The sequence below is a fragment of the Macrotis lagotis genome, chromosome 4 (assembly GCF_037893015.1).
Source record: "Macrotis lagotis isolate mMagLag1 chromosome 4, bilby.v1.9.chrom.fasta, whole genome shotgun sequence".
Classification (NCBI taxonomy): Eukaryota; Metazoa; Chordata; class Mammalia; order Peramelemorphia; family Peramelidae; genus Macrotis; species Macrotis lagotis.
Genome location: NC_133661.1, coordinates 172,159,901 through 172,177,402, shown reverse-complemented (window position 1 = coordinate 172,177,402; position 17,502 = coordinate 172,159,901). Strand labels below are relative to the sequence as shown.

Below are 17,502 nucleotides of genomic sequence, written 5' to 3'. Positions count from 1 at the left end.
CATATATTTCCAGATTTCAAATTTTCTCACCAAGTTAGATATTCATTTTGTGGAGTCTTTTGAAACTACAAATAACAGATATTTAAAAGCCTTTAAAAGGTGATTTCCCCTCTAGGGTAATAGGAAGAAATGCTAGAAAAAGAGAGATGTCAAATTTAGCATAGAAGATGTGACAGAGACACTGATTGCTTTGACTGATTTAAAATTTTATAGCCTTGGCTCTCTCCAAAACATAAGATTCTTCTGCAGCCTATCAGAAATCTCTAGTAATTAAGCTATGACTCACAATACTGCTAGTCAGTTCTAATTTCAAAATCTCTAGCTTTATCTGAAGATAGAGAGGTTGATTGTTTGAGTGCCCTCAATGTTAATGAAATATTGCAAAGAAACAATATACAGTTAATATCAAGTCTGAGTTCCCTTTCTCCATTCCTATCCATAAACATCAAAGGAGGAATACATGTATCTATGGTTCAGTATGATTTAGATTAAAATAATAGAAAATTGTTTTACCCTTTATTGGTTTTATACACACATACACACACACACACACACACACACACACACACACACACACACACACGTACCTGTTTTGGTACTCTCATTTTGATTTTTGCCAGCAAACAGTTCCAGTGCATTTACCCTAGACTTTGTATTATGTTAAAGATGGTTATAAAAACATTTCTGGATATGTTATCTTTCTTTTAGAAAGGTTTTACTTATTTTGAGTTTTACAATTCCCTCCCTCCCATCTTGCTTCCCTCCCCCTACCCCCTACAGAAGGCAATTTTACTTCATTCCCATAGTGTATGCATTGATCTAAGTTGGGATGTGATGCGAGAGAAATCTAGTAACTTATTGCTTACTATCTCTGGAAAGTAAGGAGAAAGGCACATTTTTTCGCTAGAGCAAATTGGTTATTATGATTATAGATTTGTTGGTTTCTGCTTATATTGTCATTGTGTATATTGTTTCTTTTGTATCAATTCATATACATTTTCCTTTGCTTCTCTGTAATTATATTTTTTTCTTAGAGAATTAATATTCCATTGCCCATTCCTCAACTGATGAGTATCAACTTGTTTCTTTAAACCAAGTGAGGGGAACCTTTTTCTGCCAAGGGTCATTTGGATAGTCATAACATCATTTTGGAGCTGTATTTGATCAAACATTTGGTTATTTCACCACTAAAAAGCTACTAGATTTATTAAATTTTGAGTCCTACCTGTGCTTTGGCAACATCAGACCTCTGGCCAGAAGTTCTGCACTCCTTCTATAAACAATATCATAGATATTATGGGACCTTTTTTTCTGTTTGGGCATATACCTACTAGTCTTTTAAACATTTTTAAAAACAAATGTTTAATATCACCAGTGTTACATCTTTTAATTAAGCAGTAGGAAAAGGAAAGGAAAAATTTTTAAACTGATTTCTTTGTCCAATGATAATTTATTATAATCTTAGCATTCTTATACTAAGTGCTTGATAGTAGATTTTCATGCCTAATCATTTAAATTGCTGGGACAAAAGAGATTTCCTATTAGAGCTTTCCTTAGTTTGTGGATTGGATATCACCTGGGAAGTTGTGATACCAAAAAATAGATTTTCTTTTTAAGCTTCAATTCATTAGAGGGTCATAATATGTGAGTTTTGGTCTTTATTCAAAGTATAGTATGTAATATAAGAAAGCCTTGTAATAATGACTGGAAACAGTAGTATCTATCTCATGGTTGGGAGTCAGATTTTCAGAGGGAGTCTTGAGATCTAGATGTCTGGATGACTTCATCTGCACATTTTAGGGGAAGTAGGAATGAAGATATTATGAGTTCCTTCCTAGATGACATGTAGCAGGGGAAACGAGGGGTAATATTCATGTTGAAAGGGTTATCATCTGATTGGACCAGAATAACTTGTAGAGGTCCGATTGTGGAGATACATTTTTTTGGTTTCATTGTTTTTGATCCATTCATCCTTAAAACCAGTTTACTGGTTCAAAAACTACGTGGTTCGGGAAGTCTCGTCCAGTTTGGCACAGTGTAATGATCTGATCTTAGTGTTGAGTTTCTGGAGGTAGAAGAGAAACAAATGAATACCTTCCCTGTCCCCCCCGGCATTCATTTGTCTTAACTAGTCAGTTTTGGACCTTTTGAAGCCTTTTATTTATTTGTTTGTTTGTTTGCTTATTTATTTATTTAAGGCAAAGGTAAGTGACTTGCCCAAAGTCACACAACTAAGCCATTATTAAGTGTCTGAGGCCATATTTGAACTCTGGTCCTCCTGACTCAAGGGTCAGTGCTCTATCCACTGCATCATCTAATTGCCCTTTTTGAAGCCTTTTAAGGAGACAACTTGTTACCTTTCATTTTAAAAGTTAACATGAAGGACCTTCATTAAGATCAAATAGATGCATTGAATTAAAAAATGATTATTTTATATACCCCATTCTGCATAAAGGAGTAATCAGTTATTAATGGTCTCATGGAGAGTATCTGGCAGGAATTAGTTCTTTTTTGGGGTGTTTTATGATAGGCTACATATTTCAAGGGTGTCTCAGAGGAAGGAGTCTGTGTTTGCATGTCTAGTTAAAGCAATTAGCTATGGTCATTGCCTAAGCAGATCATCCGGACATGCACAATCAAGTTACAGATTATTCATTTACTATTTAACTGTTCTAAAGTTTCTTCTTGTTCTCATTAGTCAGCAAAGTGAGGGCTGAGATTTAGTGCAGTAAGCCCTGAATCACCCTTTCAGGGATGGACTATAAATGTCATTTCCAAAAGTGTGCTCATCACTCAATCTCTTCAGGTAGAAACAGGTATTTTTTTCAGGGCCCATATTTGAGGAACATTTGAGGATGGCTAAGATTCTTTTCGAAGGATGATCCTATAATATTCATATGAACCTTCTCAGTTAATAGAGCAGGTAGAGGGAGCTTTTATAGTTGAAGCACAGGAGAAAGCTGAATTCGAAGATAAATATGGTGTAAAAATGGAGTCAATAGGAAAAAAAGGGAATGGAATGGGAGAAAGAAAAAGGAAAGGGGGAATAGTCCAAGATATTTCACATAATAAGATTTTTTTTATTACAATGAGCCATTGCAATGATATGGAAGGGGGGAGGCAAGGGGGAATGAGGGAACCTTTGTTCTCATCAGAGATGGCTAGGAGAGGAAACAGCAAATATACTCAATGGGGTATAAACATCTGGAGTAAGAAGGAGGGGGGAGCAGGGGAAGGGGTGGGGATGTGAATAAAGGAGGAGAGGATGGACCATGGGGGGAGAGTGGTCAGATATAACACATTTTCTGTTTTACTTCTTGCAAGGGGCTGGGATTGGAAGGCCTGCCCAGGACCATAGGGCCAGGTGGATTCTGGGCCTAAGGGGTGGTATGGGGGCTCAGGGCTTCTTGGCCCCAGGACCAGGGATCTATCTGCTGCGCCACTCAGCGACCCTACAGCAGAGTCAGAGTGAAAGGAGAGAGAAAATATAATACATGGTAGTGGAGAAATAAGAAAGGGGGGGAGTTGCGATCAGCAATGGAAAAATATGGAAGTAACTTTTATGATGGACTTATCATAAAGAATGTGATCCACCCATGACAGAGTTGTTGGTGTTGGAACAAAGACTGAAGCACATTTTTTGTTATTATTATTTGGGGGAGGGTGCAGGGCAAGTGGGGCTGGATGGCCTGCCTGGGGCCACATAGCAGGGTGATCTTTGGGTGTCTGGGGCCAGATTTGGACCCAGGTGCTCCTGGCTCAAGGGCCAATGCTCTGTCTGCCACCCAGCCACCCCTACTATTATTACTATTTTATTTTAATTTGAGTCTTTTTTTTTTTCCCTAATTTTTGGTTTTTGCAGGGCAGTGGGGATCGGGTGGCTTGCATGTCACATAGCTGGGTGATTGTTGGGTTTAAGAGGCTGGATATGGACTTGGGTGCTCGTGGCTCCAGGGCTGGTGTTCCGTCCACTGCGCCACCTGGCCATACCTACAATTATTACTATTATTTTTTTATTTTAATTTTTTTTCTCTCCCCTTTACTTTTTTCGCCCAAGCAAGTCTATCTATATTCATGGGGGGAGGGGTATTTTGTCTACTTGTAAACAAGAATATTTTATTAATGTAAAAAAAACATTTGTACAAAATGAGAATAAAAAAATAAATTAAAAAAAAAGGATGATCCTATTAGCAAAACCCAAGCAGAATGCTTGTTGTCAGAGAACCTTTAAAGGTGATTTGTGAAGCTCTGTGAGGGGGTTTTGTCATTGAGGGGAGAAGGGTATTTGGACAAAGGAGCTTTCAAAACCAGTTGTTTATAGTTCCTCATATTGTAAAAGCAAAAAAGGGGCAGTTGATTTTGCTGAGAAATCTTTGAAGGTAAAAGAATCATTTTATATTAATGGACCCAGATTAGATCAAGGAGACAAGAATGAAAGTGAGCAGAGATTTAGGGTTGGGAGATGGATATAGTGCTTTATGTTGTAATAATTTTAATAATTGAAATGTTTAAAGAGGATTTACTCCCTCTAGATAGCAAGAACAATAAGAAAATGACAAAAATTAAGTGCATTGATGATGTTTGTCCTTCATTCTCAAAGAAGATCATGACATCAGGGAAGTGATAAAGCACATGAGAAGCACATGAAATGGACTTGAGAGAGGTTTGCTATACTAATAAGTTTGGTACCAGTCTCATTTTCTCCTCCAGAGCCATCTGGGTCCAGTGAACAGATAAGGATCCAACTGACTGGTGATGGCCCTTGATGCAAATCAGAGTTAAGTGACTGGAAGCTGAATTTGAACTCCCATTCTCCTGACTTCAAGACCAATGTTCTATCCACTTGACTATACTTAGCTCAGTCTATTATAATTAACATAGGTGAATCAAAAAAGTGTGATGCTTATAGGAAAATACATTCAATTAAAAAAGAAATTTAAAATTACTGAAAGTTCAGAAAAAGCAGTATATTAGGAGATTGGGGGGGGTTAAAGGAATTTATTAGAAACTGGAGATCAGAAATGATCTCTTTTCCATTTTCCCAACCTATCACAGTTATTTCTAAATGTCTGATTTTTATGGTAAGGCATTGGTGTCTTGTCATAAAGGTATAAGTGACAGTCCCCAAAACATATATGTTAAGCGATGTTTATTACCTGAAATTTGAGGGTATATTTGATGGACCATCTCTTAATCTGAGATTTAGGGTCAAAGATTGAGGCCCCTAGAAACTTTTGTTTGGATTTGTATTCTTCAAGGCCTAATGGGCACTGATGTTCCAATGATGTAAACAACTCTGGGATGCAGTTACAGGAAGAAAGAAGTGTGAGGATTCCTTATGTAGTGGAGAAAACCCCATTTCCTCCATGTTAACTGTGATGTTCCTAAACTTCCCCCAATTTCTGATCTCCCTTTCTAGTATTTTATTTGACTCCATTTATATTAGCTCCATCCCCAAATTTCTGCTTGGAGATTTTTGAAGAGACTTATTGATCCAAGGTGGTAAGCATGGAGAGTTCTGTAGATCAGAGGTGTGGACCACTATTATATATCCTCAAGTGTGACCTGAAACCAGATTAAAATATATTTGAGAAATATTTAACAAAATATTTTAAAATACAATAAATGAAATATGAGCCTCACCTCCATTCCCCATCTATATTCAAGTTTAACACCATTGTTAAAGATGACTTCTCTGGATTTGTTGGTTTTTAGAATTGTAAGCTCTGACTGGACCAAACTATTAGGTCATAATTAACAAAAGTAGAGAAGGAGAGTAATGATATCTGCATGAATGTTGTATTTTATCAAAGGCTTTTTCTGCATGTTTATTATACCTATATTCTGTGTGTATATAAAATAGATAAAAATATTTACTATCCAAATTGTTTCCTAGTTTAATACTTTGTAAGTAATCCATTCCATTCCTCTAATAATATATACTTGTAAGCTCAGTTTCTGACTCATCTTTTTAAGTTGTTAGAAATAGTTTGCTTGTATGTACCCTTTGAGTTAGGAAGCGTAGGAAAGATGATCACATATAGTGTAGTAATAAAACAAGCAGACAACTAAAAAACTCTACATAGTATCATTAAATTGTTCATTTATTGACAACTCTTCCAAGTTAGTTTTTTAAGAAGGCTAAAAACAGATCTCTATTGTTAACTCAGGACTTTTATTCAGTACTTTTGTTCAGGAGCTAAGTGTGTGGGGTTTTTTTTGTTTTTTGTTTTTTTTTTTTGGTTTTTGCAAGGCAAATGGGTTAAGTGGCTTGCCCAAGGCCACATAGCTAGGCAAAGTGTCTGAGACCGGATTTGAACCCAGGGACTCCTGACTCCAGGGCCGGTGCTTTATCCACTACGACACCTAGCCGCCCCAAGCTACATGTTTTAATAGATGAAAGATTGGGCCTGGAGATAGAAGACCTGAGTTCAAATCCCACCTCATACACTTAACTAGCTGTATGACTCTGTACAAGTCCCTTAGGTAACGTTTGTTCATTTCCTCAACTGTAAAATGGGGATAATAATGACACATACCTCCCAGGATGGTTGTGAGGATCAAATAAAGTATTTCTGAAGTGCTTTGAAAATCTTAAAATGGTTTGAGTTTCTTACACTTATGAGATTGATCAGTAGGTAAATACCCTATCTTGAAAGTATTCTTTTTGCCCTATGCTGCCAGTATTGATATCTCATAAAGTAGAATTTAAATCAGAAAAAAACTGAGACAAAACAAAAGTAGTCTAAAATAATGAATAACAAAGGAAAAATTAATGGAAAATTTAAATAACAAGGATGAGTTCAAAAATTTATTAAATTCATTAAAACAGAGTTCTGGCCAAGATGGCAGAGAGAAGACAGGCACAGTTCTAAAGTCTCCTGATCTTTCCCCATCTATCATATGAAATTCATTAAAACAAATAATAGCCACCATTTGTATAGCATTTTAGAGTTTGCAAAGTACTTTACAAATATTCTCTTTGTTACCTCACAACAATCTTGGGTGAGGTGCAAATATTACTCCTTTTTTTAAATGAGAAATGTGAGGCAGATGGCGATTAAGTGACTTACCCAGTCATATGAGAACCCGAAGCTGGATTTGTGCTCATCTTCCTGATTCCTAATTCCTATTCCTTAAACTATCTTTTAGTAAAAAAACAAAGAGCTATCTCAGAGATTGGCTAAATTGTGGTACATGAATGTACCTCAAGTAATATTACTATGCTTATTAGACATAATGACTTTGAAACCAAGATGAATTTTTAAAAAGTCAATAAATGGTATAGCTCATTAAAAAAAAAATCTATGATAGGTAAAGAGAATCATTCAAAGATTTAATTGAACTGATCCAAACTGAAGTAAACAGAACCAGGAAAGTAATATACATAGTAGCTATGATAGTGTAAATGAATTAACACCAACAAAAAAAACAAGCTGAATGTTGCAAAGTTATAATAACTAGATTATCTAGTCCCAAAGAAGAAATATGATGAAGGCAACACTCTATGTCTCCTTTTTCAAAGATTTGGGGAAGTGTGGGTTTGGACCATTGCATATAATTAAAATAGCTAACATATAAATAGCACTTTAAGTTTTAGAAAACATTTTACAAATTTTATGTTACATTTTACATTTGATCCTGTCAAAATAACTGTGAGGTAAGTACTGTTATTACCCCAATTTGACAACTGAGAAACCAAAGCTGAGAAAAGTTAAGTGACTTACCTGTGATCATCTAACTAGTAAACAAATAATCCCACCAGAATTTTTCAGAGTAGTATTGATTTGTTTTAGTTTTTTTCCTCATTTCTGTTTTTGTTATCAGAGATGACTTCTTGGAACTGAAAAAGAAGAGACTAGATAGAGAAACAAGTGAAGTCAAAACAAATGAGAGCAAAAAAATATTTTTTAAAGTTATAAATCAAGGATATATGCTTTTATTTAACATTAGAAATTCTAAAATTAGAAAAAGTTCAGAGTCATTAACACTGGAAATGAAGCGATAAGATATAGGTATATCCAGAAAATCCAACTACTTCAGAAAAATAACGGAGACAATAAATGGCATTTGTGTATCACTGCAGGATTCATAACATACTTTCCCCACAACTCTATCACCTCCATTTTGCAGATGAAGAGATTGAGATTAACATTTTTTTTTTTGACATTTTTCTTGCTCATGAGAAATAGTGACTGTTGGGGCAGCTAGTTGGTGCAGTGGATAGAGCACCAGCCCTGGAGTCAGGAGTATCTGAGTTCAAATCCAACCTCAGACATTTAATAATTACCTAGCTGTGTGGCCTTGGGCAAGCCACTTAACCCCATATGCCTTGCAAAAATCTTAAAAAAAAAAATAGTGACTGTTAGTCCACAAAATCATAATCCTCTAAATTGATTTTCATGTATATTCATACATGATGGCATTTTACTAATGGAATTATTCTTTCTGAGATCAGAATGGGGAGACACTACTTTAATAAAGCATTTATTGTTTTTTTGCTATTTTAGAACAAAATGAAAATTTAGTGTCAAGTCTTCATTTTTAAAAACTTCTTTGAACAAGTCCAGAAATTAAGGCATATTTATTCCAAGGATTTATGCAAATCTTCAAAAATTCATTGCCAGAGTAGCAGGGAGGCTTAGACAGATGGTAGCTTAACTTCTAGTCAAGGACCTAACACCTTAGGACTCAAAGGAATGTCTATCATCTCTGAAAAGCTTTTTGTCAGGTTGAGAAGTAATAATTGTCATGGGCACTCCTTACTTGTCTCTCTACAAGCATTTGATGATTCACTGATATCTTGTAAGGAATGCAAGTTAGAATCTGTTCAAAACTTATTTGGGCAGTACTAAATATTTCTTTATATTCCTAACTTTAGCAAGGAAAATTAGAATATTCCTGATTATATCTAGCTGATAATAGTTTCTTAAATTGCATAAATCCAATATAAATATATATATATATATATATATATATATATATTTATCTACACAAAATTAATGGGTTGGAAAGGATAAAAACCAGGTAGAGATTTTTTGAGTGATTGGTAATTGGGAGATGGTGCTCTGGCTACATAGAGCGTAGAAATTTTGTGATGTATGTTGAATTGATTTGTTGTCAGAAGATACTTAATGATCTCTTAGTCCAACTGCCACATTTTGTAGCTTAGCAAACAGACCCAGTAAGAGACTATTGTAATAATCTAGGTAAGAGGTTCTTAAATAAGGTGAGGGGGGACAGATAGGTGGCGAAGTAGATAGAGAACCAGCCCTGGAGTCAGGAGTACCTGAGTTCAACTCTGGCCTCAGAAACTTAATAATTACCTAGCTTTGTGGCCTTGGGCAAGCCACTTAACCCCATTTACCTTGCAAAAACCTAAAAAAAAAAAAGTGATACCTGTATGAGTAGAGATATGAAAGGCTATTTGAAAGATCCTTTGGATAGAAATGGCAAGATTTAAGAACTGATTGAATATGTGAGATGAGGAAGAATTGAGTCAAGAACAGTTCCAAGGTTACAAACCTGGCAGGATGGTGACATCTTAAACAGAAATAGGTTAGATTTGAAGGAGAGTTTGAAGAGGGGGAAAATGAGTTCATTTTTGGTCACATTGATTTTGAGATGTTTCTGCTACATCCAATTTGAAATACCCACTAAATGATTGGGAACTTGATACTCAAGATCAATGGGGAGAAACTGGGGTTTGTGTACTGTGAATCATCTGCATTTGAGGTGAAAATTAAACCTATGGGAGGTGGCAAGTTACTGAGAGAAGGTCTAGGACCGACACTTGGGGACCATTCCTGATTGAGGGGCATGATATCAATAATGAGGTACCAAAGGAGATTTTAAAAAGGAACTGAGAGGTGGTAGGAGAACCAGGAGAAAGCAATATCACAAACCTCTAGGAAATAAGAGCATTCCAAGAATAATCAGCAGTGTCCATTGCAGCAGATATATTGAGAAGGATGAGGATTGAGAAAAGACTATGGGGTTTGGCAAATCATTGAGAACTAAAGAGAGCAGATTCAGTTGAGTAAGTTCAGAAGCCAGAATGAAAGGGATTGAGGAAGGAATGAGAAGAGAGGAAATAGAATCAGTAAGTACAGACAGTCTTTTCAAGGAGATCAGTAGTGAAAAGGGAGGAAGCTAGAGCATTGATAGCTTGAGAGGGGTGGTAGAGTCTAGTCTAAATTTTTTTTTAAGAATGGGGGCAAGTGGGGTGGCTAGGTGGCTTGTGGATAGAGCGCTGGCCCTGGAGTCAGGAGTATCTGAGTTCAAATCCGACCTCAGACATTTAGTAGCTGTGTGGCCTTGGGCAAGCCACTTAACTCCATTGCCTTGCAAAAACTTAAAAAAAAAAGAAAGAATGGGGGTAAGACTGAAAGTGGTAGGAAAGAAACCAATAGATGGGGGCAGGATTGATGATTGGCAATACAGTGTGCTTGAGAAGGTGGGAGGGGAATGGGATCAATGTATTGACCTTGGTAAATAGGACCAGTGCTCAGTCAGAGACTGAGGAAAAGAAAAGAGAGTGGTAGGTGATATTCAAAGGGTTTTGAGGTGAAGAGAATATACTACCATACATATTTATTTTGCAAGGCAATGGGGTTAAGTGGCTTGCCCAAGGTCACACAGTTAAGCAATTAAGTGTCTAAGGCTGGATTTGAACTCAGGTCCTCCCGACTCCGGGTCTGGTCCCCTAACCACTGCACCACCTAGCTTCCTCAACCATAAATATTTTGTAACCAGTTTGCATGTCATACTTTGTTGCTTCTATGAATCTGTGGCCTCAAAGTTGTGGGCATGTATTAAAGCATCCTTGTCTTCAGATAGACATGAACTTCTTTTCCAAAACACAGTTTGGGTAGGATTGTCTGTTTGGCAGTTACTCATCTCAGGCTCACTCTCAGCCTATTAGGATTTACCTTAATAGTTGATTTTGGTGCTCTACCCACATTGCTAAAGAATCAGTTCCAATCTTTCTAATCCCTATGTAAGAGTCTTAGTATCAGATTTAGAGCAGGTAGGAAAGCTTGACAGTCCAACTCCTCCATTTTTGAGATGAGGAAACTTAGTTTCAGAGAAGTTAGGTAATTTAATTATACAAAGTTAAGGTCATGTAGGCAATAAGTAGCAGAGTCAGGATTTGAAATTTTATTCTCACTCTTCAACCAGGACACTTAATTGTACCAAATATCACATGATTTTCCATCATTTAAATCAGGAAAATTGAAGCCGATCACTCAGAATTAATTAGCAGCACCCCTTTATATGCTTTTTTCCCCTCTTCTCTCTATATTTTTGTCCTATTCTTTGATGAAAGTACTATAAAATTGTGGGGGGAAGGGAATAGGGAAAGAATAGAGGTAAAAATAATTAAGGAAAATTACTTTAGAAGAAGTTATTAAGGTAGCCAAATCATTCATATAATTTTTCTGTAGGCATATGGGTCTGTAGTTATTAGTTTATTCTAAGTCACCTATTTTTAGTGGTAATGAGGTCTGAGATACCTTTGGTATCTTCCCCTTTTCAGATACCTTGAGAACGGATACCTCAACACCCACAAAGCTGTGTCGTCTCCAGCATGGACCACCTTTATGTGTGCTTGGATGAGTCCAGCTTCTTTTTCCATCTTTGTTTTCTTCAGTGCCATTTCTACTTCCTCAGGAAGCACATCCAGAACTGTGATGTTAGAGTTCAGATATGGTGATTCCTCTATCCTTGATGGTGAAAAGAATTGTTATACAGATCTTTGTAGATCTTTTCCATTTTTTTCATGTATACTGTCCTTTCAGTTTCATCTGTAAGTGCTCTTGGGGTGATCTGTTTTAACTGGGTCTTTGAACAAGCTTTCCATAAACTTGTTTTTCTTTTCATTGCTTCTCACTGTTTTATGGTGTGATATTGCTCAAAATCTTCCACTGTCCTCAATGAGACCTTATAAGGTTAGAGTCTGAACCAGTATTGTTGTTGGCTGCCATTCAAGTGATTTTTCTGGCAGAGGCAGCATCTGGTTCTTTTGGGGCTCCTTATTATGGCAATTGATTTTCATCGGCCCAGTGTCCTTTGGAAATATTTTTATCTGTTAATGCCCTTTTGTTTTCCATTTTTCAGCATCAAACAATGTCAGATTGAAGTTGGCTCAAATACCTGACCTTTTTTATTATTGTAATTTGTTACTGATTTGGTCTTTATGCTAACAAGTTGATGGTTTGATCTTATGCAGAATGACTGATTGGAAATGAATTAAAAAGATTAAAAAAATCACTTCAAACCAGTTATTTCCCATCAGAATATAATCAATTACCTTTTTAAAAAATGTTATTTGATACTCATCTTGTCCATTTACACCTCTTAAATTATTTGTGATACTTAGTTATGTACTTCTATATAGTTCATAAGCCCATAACCCTCTCATTTTGTACTTTCTCAACATTTTTACAGCATATTTAACTTTCTTCCCCTATTCCTACTTTTGCATTGAAGTCAGCAAATATTTTTAAATTTATTTTTGAATTTTACAATTTTTTCCCCTAATCTTGCTCCCCCCCCCAGAAGGCAGTGTGTTAGTCTTTACATTGTTTCCATGCTATGCATTGATCTAAATTGAATGTGATGAGAGAGAAATCATAGCCTTAAGGGAAGAGAAAAAAATATGAGATAACAAAATTACATAATAAGATAACTTTTTTTTAATTAAAGGTAATAGTCTTTGATCTTTGTTCAAATTCCACAATTCTTTCTCTGGATACAGATGGTATTCTCCAGCTCAGATACCCTAGAATTGTTCCTGATTATTACACTTATGAAGTGAGCAAGTTCATTAAGATTGATTATCAACCTCATGTTGTTGTTATGGTGTACAATGTTCTTCTGGTTCTGCTTATCTCACTCAGCATCAGTTTATGTAGATCTCTCCAGGCTTCTCTGAATTCCCATCCCTCCTGGTTTCTAATAGAAAAATAGTGTTCCATAAAGTACATATACCACAATTTGTTCAGCCATTCCCCAATTGATGGACATTCATTCAATTTCCAATTCTTTGTCACCACAAACAGCTGCTATGAATATTTTTGTACAAGTGATATTTTACCCTTTTTCATGATCTCTTAGGGTATAGATCCAGTAGTGGTATTTCTGGATCAAAGGCTATGCACATTTTTATTGCCCTTTGGGTGTAATTCTGGATTGCTCTCCAGAAAAATTGGATGAGTTCACAGATTCACCAACAATGCATTAGTGTCCTAAATTTCCCCAATCCCTTCCAATATTGATCATTGTCCTTTCTGGTCATATAGGCTAATGTGAGGTGGTACTTCATAGATTGAATTTGCATTTCTCTAGTAAGTAATGATTTAGAGCAACTTTTCATATGAATACCAATTGCTTTGATTTCCTCATCTGTAAATTGCCTTGGCATATCCTTTGACCATTTGTCAATTGGGGAATGGTGAAGCCAGCAAATATTAAAGTGTTTGTTGATTTTTTTGTAGCTTCTCATTGAGGTTTCATAGAATTTGACCTACTCTGAAACAAAATAAGCTACACTTTTCTTTCTGGTTGTCTTCTTTCACATCTTTATCATGATTCTTTTTTAATTAAAGATTTTATTTATTTTGAGTTTTTACAATTATTCCCCTATTCTTGCTTCCCTACCCCCCCCACACACACATAAGGCAATCTGATAGTCTTTACATTGTTTTCATGCTATACATTGATCTAAGTTGAATGTGATGAGAGAGAAATCATATCCTTAAGGAAGAAAAATAAAGTATAAGAGATAGTAAAATTACCTAAGATAAAACAGTTTTTCCCCCCCCCCTAAATTGAAGGTAATAGTCTTTGGTCTTTGTTCAAACTCCACAATTCTTTCTCTTGATACAGATGGTATTCTCCATCGCAGATAGCCCCAAATTGTCCCTGATTGTTTCACTGATGGAATATTACCCCCATGTTGCTGTTAGGGTGTACAGTGTTTTTTTGGTTCTCCTCATCTCACTCAGCATCAGTTCATGTAAATCCTTCCATGCTTTCCTGAATTCACATCCTTCCTGGTTTCTAATAGAACAATAGTGTTCTATGACATACATATACCACAGTTTGTTAAGCTATTCCCCAATTAAAGGACATTCATGTAATTTCCAATTCTTTGCCACAACAAACAGGGCTGCTATATTATGACTTAAAAATGTGAGATGATCTTGTGTTGAAGGTTACTTGATGGCACACAATAAAACCAATTCTTACAGCCTCTTTATTTTTTTCTCCAACGCAAGAAACTGAAACATTTAGCTACAACTTCTGTCTTTTGCTATCATTTCTGTATGGGTAGCTAGGTGGCACAGTGAATAGAGCCAAGGGCCTAGAGTCAGGAAGACCTGAGTTATCTGCAACAGGTCTCCAAGATGAACAGCCTCTCAAGTCCAGGCTCAGACACTTTCTAACTTCTGTAAAATGAATTAGAGAAAGAAATGGTAAACCAGTTTAATGTCTTTGCCATGAAAACCCCAAAAGAGGTCACAAGAGTCAGATGTGACTGACAGGCTAAGCATTATTTCCTTATAGCAAGACTGGGAAGATTGAGATTATTAGTACCTCTAGCATTATGTCTCCTGGTTGGTTACTAGTCAGAATGCCAACTATGAATTTTAGAATACTGGCTTTTTTATGACCACCCTGCCACTGGCACAATCTGGACTGAAGACTTATATTTTTGTTAATTTTATGTTGTTTCTGCCAAAGAATTTAATATCACATTACCCACCCTACTGGTGAGGAGTCTCTCCCTACTCAGCTGTGCTTTTCCTTAGATATCAGACATAGTCCACTGCTGAGAACCATACTCAGATCTTTGAAGTGTCAGAACCTACTGTTGGTTTGCAGATTGCTGATACAATCTTTGAAAAGTCTGATGGTTACCTTTGTCTCATGCATTGAAGTGTGACTGTTTGGATGTGTATATTTCATAGATCAGATTTTTTTTTTTACTATTATTAAACTCTGCTTATGTATGCCCAAGATTCTTTTGTTATGTGGTTTGGTTGTCTAATATCTTCAAATAACTTAAAGGAAACATTGATATCCAGAAATACTTGACAGTGAAAGCAAATAATGGAAAATAGACTCTTAGTTATAAGGGGAAGGAAATTAAAGGAAAAGTTATTTCAAGATCTATGGGACCTCTGAATTCACAGAGTTAAAATGTTTGGTGAAAGGAAGGAATAAAAATAAGATTCCTCAGGAGTAGAATTGATCTAGGGTACCAGTGGGATGATTTACTTTAGATAAGAATTAACACTTTGCCTCTGCAGATCAGAAGTAAAAATGAGAAAATGGGTGGAGACAAATTTAATTTGTTAGGGATCAGGGAAAATGTGAGGATTTGCATTAGATAGTAATAATCTTTCCAGTAAAATGTATTTCAGATTTGTGGATAGGGCTTGAATCTGAAGAAGCATGATAAATTATCTTATAATATTTTTGTTACAGGGATGGCACTTTCTTATCTTACACTTTTGCCCTAAATCTATTTGCTTCATTTAAAGAAGCCACTGTCTAACTATGCAAATAGAATAAAGATTACTGAGTCTTGGACTAGTAATTTAAATGGTACAGTATTCATTTGTCACAATCCAGTTCTTCATGATTATTCATTTTTCTATAGTTAATACATTATGACCTGAGAATAGAGAAAGCAAATAGTAGGTTTGGCAGGTAGTCACAGTGGAAGGTCATAAGGGTAAGAGGGAGGATATTAGGGAGGACAGTATTGAGATGGCTAAGTACGTATTCCAATCTGAGTAGGAATTCGAACATATCTCTGAAACAGGTAATGGATTAGTTCAAGTCTATGATTGAAATGGGAGAAATGACAGATAAGCAAGGTGGTGCCATTTACAGAAGGAAAGCACCAACTTTGATACAGAACTATGGATGATAGCTATGACATTTTCAGACATGGTAGTGTCTTGATATATGCAATAGGTATCGCTCTGTGACTCTCTTAATCTACTTTGATGAGTAAAGGGCTCCCTTTTCTTTTTCCCATTACCTATTTTTTCCTTAATTTACCATAATGTGGAATAGAAATATTTTAAAGTATTTGTTTTTATTGAATAAATCAGCTAGTTTTTGAAAGAGAAGAGAAAATATTAAAAGTTCTAGACAAAAATAAGTTGTTTTTATTTGATATAGCACCCTTGTTTGCTTTTGTCTATAATTTATTGTCCTCATTGTGCAAAGAAAATTACCTGTTCCTGTTTTGTAAAATGAATTAGTAAAGGAATCACAATTAACTGTGTCATCATACACAGGTATATACTCAGGATTAAAGAATCCTTCCCTTGGGACTGCTAGGTGGCAAAGTGGATAGAGCACTGGCCCAGGAGTCAGGAGCACCTGAATTCAAATGTGGCCTCAGACACTTGATAATTGCTAGATGTGTGACCTTGGGCAAGTCACCTAACCCCGTTGCCCAAACATAACCTAAAAAAAGAATCCTTCTATTCTTTGAAAGCTTAACTTAGGTGTCACCTTCTCTAATCCCTGAATTGAAAGTATTCTTTCTCAGATGTACTTGGAGAGTTTTGCTTGAATCTCTTCTTTCCTTTTTAACTCGTCATACATGTCATAGCTTTCCATTTCCTTCCCATACCCAGGTAAAATAAGAGTTCCTTGGGGACAAGGACTACCATTTCTTTATCATTGTAGCAATGTATCTTGTACATAGTAAATACTTCTTACCTGTTTAGTGAATCATTGAGTTTATTTTTATTTTAGGAAAGTACTTCTCTTAAAATTTTCCTACTTTATCTTTATTTATAGCACTGGACTTCTTGGAGCAAATTTTGACATTTAGTCCCATGGATCGATTGACAGCAGAAGAAGCTCTGTCCCATCCTTATATGAGCATTTATTCCTTTCCAATGGATGAACCAATTTCAAGCCATCCTTTTCACATTGAAGATGAAGTTGATGATATTTTGCTCATGGATGAAACTCATAGTCACATTTATAATTGGGAGAGGTAAAACTGATTTTTATATTAAACTATTTAATAATTGGCCTTTATTTTTCCGATATACAACATATTTTTTTTTTGTTTTTTTTGCAAGGCAAAAATGGGGTTAAGTGACTTGCTCAAGGTCACAAAGCTAGGTAATTATTAGGTATCTGAAGTCACATTTGAACTCAGATCCTCCTGACTGCAGGACCAGTGCCACCTAACTTCCCCTGATGGTATTTTTATTAATGAATTTTTGTATGATATATCAAAAGTTGTGTAAAGGTACTATGTTTTGATCTATATTTCTTTTTAATTTTTCCCTTCTGGTATATTCTCTTTAAATATCAGTACATGTGGGTATGTGGATTCCATTACTGTAATTTAAAATGTTTACTAAAATATTTTTCTGTAATGGCCTTGGAGAATGAAAAAATAAAATGGCTATTTTGGTACTTTCTCAAAGTATTTTTTCATACTTTGTTGATGGTCTT

The 17,502-nt window shown here is 35.8% G+C and overlaps 1 protein-coding gene across 2 annotated transcripts in view; it reads left to right on the top strand.

Annotated features, from left to right (window-relative positions):
• The window catches only part of LOC141521779 (mitogen-activated protein kinase 6), a 44,458-nt gene that overhangs the window by 23,392 nt on the left and 3,564 nt on the right, over window positions 1–17,502 (top strand). The window contains exons 5-6 of one of the 2 annotated variants that reach the window (XR_012478060.1): window positions 11,540–11,733; window positions 16,831–16,916. Coding sequence is in view for 1 of the 2 variants with exons in the window: in XM_074234669.1 (XP_074090770.1) it covers window positions 16,831–17,032 (202 nt within the window). In the remaining variant the exon portion in view is untranslated. Of the gene's footprint in view, window positions 1–11,539; window positions 11,734–16,830; window positions 17,033–17,502 lie in introns of those variants that run through there. The other variant, XM_074234669.1, reaches the window with a different exon arrangement.